The sequence below is a fragment of the Gymnoscopelus braueri genome (genome assembly GCF_963280865.1).
Source record: "Gymnoscopelus braueri genome assembly, chromosome: 2".
Taxonomy (NCBI): Eukaryota; Metazoa; Chordata; class Actinopteri; order Myctophiformes; family Myctophidae; genus Gymnoscopelus; species Gymnoscopelus braueri.
The window spans coordinates 46,723,058-46,730,557 of NC_137604.1; the positions used below are offsets into that span (position 1 = coordinate 46,723,058).

The window sequence follows — 7,500 nt, forward strand, 5'->3', positions numbered from 1 at the left end:
GCACACGTATGAGCCCACGGTGTTGATGCACTCGTGCTGGCAGCCTCCGTTGTCCTTACTGCACTCGTCCTTATCTGAGAGAGAGAGAGAGAGAGAGAGAGAGAGAGAGAGAGAGAGAGAGAGAGAGAGAGAGAGAGAGAGGGAGGTATAGTCCAAATATCAGGATGGGTGTTCATCCAAAAGTGAAGCTAGAAAGTGGTCACTCTTCACCCTTCTCTGGAGTGAGGGGTCCATTTTACACTCCAGAGAGTTAAATGAGAACTCTCTCTATCACACTAACATCTAGACCCCCCCCCCCCCTCACCCTTCAAAAAGCAGGATTAGAGTGATAGAGTAAAGGAGAGCAAAATGGCAAGACTGTTCCCATACTTCAGTGAGAATGGCAGACTGGCTGGACCGGAAGCAGGACAAAAAAAACGGGTTAGTTAAAGGCAGTGGTTCCCAACCTTTTTTCCTTGGAACCCCCCTTCTTACATCTGACAAAGTTGAGACCCCCCCCACACGTTTAAAATGTTGGACTATCTCCAGACAGACACAACCTCACGGCCCCTGTGATCTTTGTCGCTCCTCAAGGGGGGCCCGGAACGCAGGTTGGGAAACAGCAGGTTGGGAAACAGTGTGAGTTAACGAGTGATGTCACAGGTAATTGAATGAGCCAGTTAACGGTAGGCCTATCACAATTATTACATAAGCAACTAATCGCAATTCTTTTGCATAATCGTCATAACCGTTTCTATGTTGACAATGAATAAAATGTCATGATTGTGACAACCCTGGTTGGCGGGTGAGTTACAGGGTGAGTTAATGGATGAGTTAACATTAGTTAACAGGCTGAGTTAATGGGTGAGTCAAGAAGTGAGTTAAAAGGCGTTTGGAAGAGTACAGAGGTTGCTATTCAACCATGTTTGTTGTGTTTATATGACACACAGTAGCTTATGGTTTTGGCTACTTTATGGTCAGAGCCTCTGTCCTCCCCCTCTCTGACCGTAACAGCTGTCCACTGATCTCTCTCTCTCTCTCTCTCTCTCTCTCTCTCTCTCTCTCTCTCTCTCTCTCTCTCTCTCTCTTTACACACACACACACACACACACACACACACACACACACACACACACACACACACACACACACACACACACACACACACACACACACACACACACACACACACACACACACACACACACACACTCAACACATCCCTCTTTCCTTGGTGTTTCGCCTTGATTGCGCTTAAACCCTAACCCTAACCTCACAAACACTATGCCTAACCCTAACCTTAACTCTAACCCTAACCTCACAGAAATAATGCCTAAACCTAACCTCAAAACCCTGTCCGCCTGGGCGAAACACCTGGGAAAGACATCCTCCCGCCATTCAACATGGATTGTGGTGTGCTGGTGGGGATTTTAATCCCAGGCCAGGAAGGAAGTGGCCCAGAAAATGTGTCTGTGTGGGTCGGCTACTTTTATGTTCTTTATCATCTCACCTGAGATGAATGAATTGTTTGTTTCTGAGATCTAATCTGCAATCCGTGTTTCTGGTGAACCGTCGAAACGGATGAGAGGGGGGCAGACAAAGACTGGTGTGAAAATGAGTCTCTCTCTGAGTGTGTGTGTGTGTGTGTGTGTGTGTGTGTGTGTGTGTGTGTGTGTGTGTGTGTGTGTGTGTGTGTGTGTGTGTGTGTGTGTGTGTGTGTGTGTGTGTGTGTGTGTGTGTGCGAGCGAGTGTGTGAGTGCGTGCGTGCGTGCGTGCGTGCGTGCGTGCGTGCGTGCGTGCGTGCGTGCGTGCGTGCGTGCGTGCGTGCGTGCGTGCGTGCGTGCGTGCGTGCGTGCGTGCGTGCGTGCGTGCGTGCGTGCGTGCGTGCGTGCGTGCGTGCGTGCGTGCGTGCGTGTGTGTGTGTGTGCGTGCGTGTGTGCGTGTGTGTGAGAGAGAGGTGAGATTAGACAGACGCCTCAGTTCACCTCCAGAATCAAAGTAGATCTGCTTTTAATGAAACCTCTAAATCCAATCCCCCTCTCTCTCTCTCTCTCCATCTCTCTCTCTCTCTCTTCAGCATCTCTCTCAGTTTCTGTTCACTGTCATCTCTTTTTGGTCTGGCACATGTGAGTGTGTGTGTGTGTGTGTTTCAGCTGTAGATGCCAGTAGTTTGCAGGGATAGAAGTTTTTTGGCCAACATCCAGTTACATTAGGGAGGTCCCTTTGGCCTCCCACACACTACTAATGTGTGTGTGTGTGTGTGTGTGTGTGTGTGTGTGTGTGTGTGTGTGTGTGTGTGTGTGTGTGTGTGTGTGTGTGTGTGTGTGTGTGTGTGTGTGTGTGTGTGTGTGTGTGTGTGTGTGTGTGTGTGTGTCTTTGACCTGAACAAAGCCACTAATTTGTCTACCGTGATCACAGTGTAAATCTTGTTAGTGTGTGCTAGGGCGACACTGAGCCCGTCATAACTCCGTAATACCATATCAGACACCATCATAAATACACATCGTTGCTGTCCGGCAGAAACCAGCTAACTAAATTTTTACGCTTTTGCATTTTTTTCCATAAATCAGGGCCATTGAACACCTGTGTGTTAGTAAAATAAATATTGAACCAATGAAAAGCATTAAAAAGCGCTTCTGACAAAACCAGCTAACTCCATTGGATCCTCAAACTTTCTGAAAACCAGCTAACTCCACCGGAGTTAGCTGGTTTTGCTGACTCCAGGCTCCACTCCCTTTTGACCTCCAACCTCATTGTGAGCTTGGAGGTCCATTCAGCTGTTCTTATCAATGATGAACAAAACCTCCTAACTCCACTTTTTTCATTTCCTAAAAAATGAACATTTTGGAGTTAGCTGGTTCCTGCCGGACAGCAGAGACATGCAGAACGTACAGCTTCGTCTCACCATACTTGTGAGGGCTTTGCATTCATTCCCAAACCCCTAAACTTAACTCTCACCACCAAGTTTTACCTCTTGTTCCTAAACCTAAACCCAAACACTGAAATAGCACTTTGAAACGTGTAATATCAGTGCGGTAACATTTAAGCACCGACAGAAAAAAATAACGCAACAAAAATAAGAGTGAACGTCCGCTTGGGGCGGAGGAATGATGGGTGGAATCCTATCACAACCCTCTCATGTTAAGCAGGTTTCATCTTTTCATTACGGTATTAGTATCAGAGAGTAGAGAGCTGTCTGTCGTCAGTGGACTGCTCTACTCTCACTGAAGTCATGTCAGCTAGCAGCTAGCCAACATGGTACAAGGAGGTTGTTGCCCTTTTGTTTTGTCATTTCCCTTTAAGTGGTTGTGACAGAAAAAAAAGGCAAAGAGAAATCTGACTCCCGGTCTGTGCTTGATGACAGATTTGTACAAGAGCTCTTAGCTGACGACGAGACGCAACAAATTCTTCCCTGCAATGGCAAGTGGAGGTCAAATTTGTTGTCTTTTTTGTTTAAAGGGGTAACCCTGGTTGCCCCTTTGTTTCCCAGAGGGAAGAGAATGGATGTAACACCTGTCGCTACACGCACACATAAACCTAAAACAGGACCCATCCATCCGTTTCTCCTCGGGTCACAGGTCATGTTACCTACGACCTTTCCCAAGGTCGGCAGCTTGTTGCCGCGGGTGCGAGTGAGCGCCCGGCCGCGCTTTATGTCCTGGCACGACTCAAACACAAAGACGCGCTCTTTGCAGGTTGCCAACCTGTCTGAGAGAGAGAGAGAGCACCAGGGACAGGGTGGGTGGAGGATGGGTGCCTGAGAGGGACAAATGAGTTCAAACAGGGCCAGGAAACACAGGCAAACAGACAGATCCATAAACCGAATGACAGGTAGGCAGGTAGGCAGGCAGAGAGATAGGGATACATTGACACAGGCAGATACATAAAGCTCTCTGTGTATAGAGACCCGTTTTGCATGATGTCACAAATAACGTGAGCCTAGCGTCAAGGATGAGCAAGTTTACAAAGAAGAGTGAGGAAAAGATGATGAATTCCTGTGCTTGCTTTATCTGGCCATAGGCTGATCAGGTTGATGTTCATCAAGCCATTAGTTTTTAGTGATTTCGTGAGAATCACAATCATCTAGTAGATTAATTTTTTATCTTCTTATCTTTTGACCCATTTGATACACCTTTAAAAATATTATGGAAAGAAAACATCTATTTGGAGAGCTCTGTTTATTTTCCTCCAGTAACGGACGCCATCCATCTTTATGTGTTTGGATAAAGGATGCTTGTCTCCTTGTCTACCAGAATGAAACGCTTGGGTTTTGATGACATTGCTGCAAGGGATCTAGAGAGCTGGAAACAACAACACAATGGACGCAGACAGACGTGTTCAAAACACACACACACGCGCGTGCGCACACGCACACGCACACGCACACGCACACGCACACGTACACACGCACACACACACACACACACACACACACACACACACACACACACACACACACACACACACATACACATACATACACACACGGGAATGTGTTTACCTGAGAAGAAGTGTGCCTTAAATCCCTTCTTGGACACAGTGTTGTCAGATTTGAACTCGATCCTCATGTTGTTGAACTGAGAGGTTATGACCTCCGGGACCTCAGCGCCACAGTATTTACCATGCAGCTTAGAGTCTGAGGACAGGCCGCTACGCACCTCCACGTAGTCGTACTTACACACCTAGACACACACACACACACACACACACACACACACACACACACACAGGGGAGGTACAGACATAAGGCTTTGGCTGGTACAAACAATAATCCACACTCACAAACAGCCTTTTTAATTATTTATTAGTGCACGGCAGTAGTCAAAGCGTCCTCAGGGGTTTTAAGGTGCAGTCACACCAGATGCAATAAAAGTATAGTCACGTTGCTTTAATCGTGGGAGCAACCTCTGTGATATGTATTATGAAACCGTGCTCGGGTTGTGTGTGTGTGGCTCTGTGGCTCTGTGTGTGGCTCTGTGTGCACTGCCTGTGTGCAGCCGCGCCCCCATGTGACTCGCGCTCTCATTGGCTGCTGACAGATCTCAGAGTGGAGCTTACTATGAAACCAACCCGATCGCCCCCCAAACACGGTGAAATAGCACGGATTGCCAAACGCCAATTCCGTGCCTAGATGACTAGGAACTCCGAAACTCCGTGCATAGGAGAACCATATCCCCCCCCATTAACTTCAATACGAGGCGGAGGCAGTCACGTGACTTTCTCTCTACGCTCTCCCCATCACGGTGAAATAACACGGATTACAAGTCCGTAAATACACAACATAACAATTTAAAAAAGACAACATAAAAAATAGGGCTGCGTTCGCTTCCCGCGTTCGCGCGTCTTACTTGTATGTATTGTGTGTATGTCATCAGTGTGTTTGTTAAAGGAGAGATCCAGGCTAAAATGCTATTTGCTTTGATGTGTCGCTAATCACTCACTAACATACCAGGGGCAGTTGACTTTTTTCATAGAAGCCCTTGTTGTCCATTGTGGAGACCCCTCCCACCGGCAGAATGGGAGTATGAGCATAAATGAAAATCGCCTAATTTAGCAGCTCCAAACTTTCTTTTCACGAATCCTCTCTATGCAGTGTCCTGGCACTCACACATGCACTGTTTGTCACTTGGGGAGTGAGGGGAGGGGGAGCTCTACACGCGAAATCTCGCGGGACGCGAGAATCTCGCGAGAGTTCACGCATCAGAGCCGTTCTGTACAAACGGCAGCTCATGAGTGACCAACAGTGCATGTGAGAGTGTCAGGACATTGCATAATGAGGATTCGTGAAAAAAAAAAAACGTTTGGAGCTGCTAAAATAGGCGATTTTCATTTATGCTCATACTCCCATTCTGCCGGTGGGAGGGGTCTCCACAATGGACAACAGGGGCTTCAATGAAAAAGGTCAACTGCCCCTGGTACTGTATGTTGGTGAGTGATTAGCGACACATCAAAGCAAATAGCATTATAGCCTGGATCTCTCCTTTAAAGGTATAGTAGGCAACATTAAGCCTATATTTGAAAAATACCTCTATATATATATTTTGCATTTTTTCCCCTCTATCAGCCACTATATAATGATGCTGGGGTGTTTTCCTGCATTGAAAAACACTCCTCTTTCTGAAATCCGTATTTTCCCTACTATTTAGGTTACACATCCGGGTATCCGGTGCGTAAATTCACGCACGCATGTGCGCATCCGTGCGCGTCCGTGCCCGTGTGAACTTTTTACTTTCGGTTTTAAAATGCTCTCAAACTTCGTTTTTTTAGGCACATAATTTACTTTTCAAAAAGCGTTTGGATAGAATTTAGTTGTTTAACTTCATATATGTGGTCAATTTGTCATGAAAGAGCCTATTTAAAAATAAAAATTCGGAGAACCGGCAGGGGTGGGCAGTTCCTTGAATTGTATCCGTATAAAGCACCCTATATTCGGCATGGACGGTTTAGAAGCCTCCTTAACTCTATGGAAGTCCTCCCTGCGACACCCCCTGGTGGTCGGGGAAACGAACTGCAGGAGTTTTTTTCATTGTTTATCTCAGAATCGCCTACAATCCCTTTAAGCATAGTAAAACGAGTGAGACAGGCTATTGTCTGTTTTATCTTGTAGCTCAGGAAATCCACACACAGCAACAGCAAACTACTTCTACTATTGGATCGTGCATCGAATTTCACTTTGTTCGCTTCAGCTAATATGTGTGTTTTTCCTGAGCTCAGCGTATGTTTTGAATTGTTTACAACGGTAGCGCCGCATTTTTGGAAACACCAGCAGCGTGGCGTGGCGCTGAGCATTAATTTTGCGCTGGCGCGTTTACGTGTGGCGTTTTTATCTGCTTGAAGCTGCTTGAAGCTTGAGCTGAAATATTTTCAACTCAGGCGTTTGGAGGAGTTTTTAGGCGAGGGCTTTGCCGTTTTCAGCCAGGAAAAAAAGGCTTAGTGGCCCCTAAGGCTGCAACGTATTCATCTCTGGTTTTCCAGACTGCATCTATTTCATTTCCATTGCATAATAGATATTGTAATAGATATTGAACTCAAATGAATAATAGATATTTGTTCGAGGTGAGTGTACAAGTTATTTATTCTGCCACTTTGTATACACACACGCACACACGCGCACATGCGCACATGCACACACGCACACACCTCATTCCCCTCCAGTTCGAAGGCCTCAAACTGCATGGAGATGCGGTACTGCATGGGAGCCACAACCTGCCACACACAGTTCTTGTTGGGGGGATACTCCTTTGGCCAGCCTGGAGTACTGATGGTCCCATTTAGCTTAGACAGCAGACCTCCACACGCGGCTGGAACACACACACACACACACACACACACACACACACACACACACACACACACACACACACACACACACACACACACACACACACACACACACACACACACACACACACACACACACACACACACACAGGTTAATTGCACACAGTTTGAAAAGGAATAAACACGTCCACACACGGTATTAAGAGCAGCTTTAAAAACAGATTCTTCTTTGTTGCTCTA

The 7,500-nt window shown here is 46.6% G+C and overlaps 1 protein-coding gene across 1 annotated transcript in view; it reads right to left on the reverse strand.

The window, feature by feature from the left end:
• Positions 1-7,500, reverse strand: part of tll1 (tolloid-like 1) — a 59,750-nt gene that overhangs the window by 11,582 nt on the left and 40,668 nt on the right. Inside the window, exons 15-17 of the mRNA XM_080417422.1 lie at positions 7,120-7,280; positions 4,481-4,661; positions 1-74 (exon numbers count right to left, since the gene is read on the reverse strand). The exon at positions 1-74 is cut by the window's left edge and continues 52 nt beyond it. Coding sequence (XP_080273548.1) covers positions 1-74; positions 4,481-4,661; positions 7,120-7,280 — 416 coding nt within the window. The remainder of the gene's footprint in view (positions 75-4,480; positions 4,662-7,119; positions 7,281-7,500) is intronic.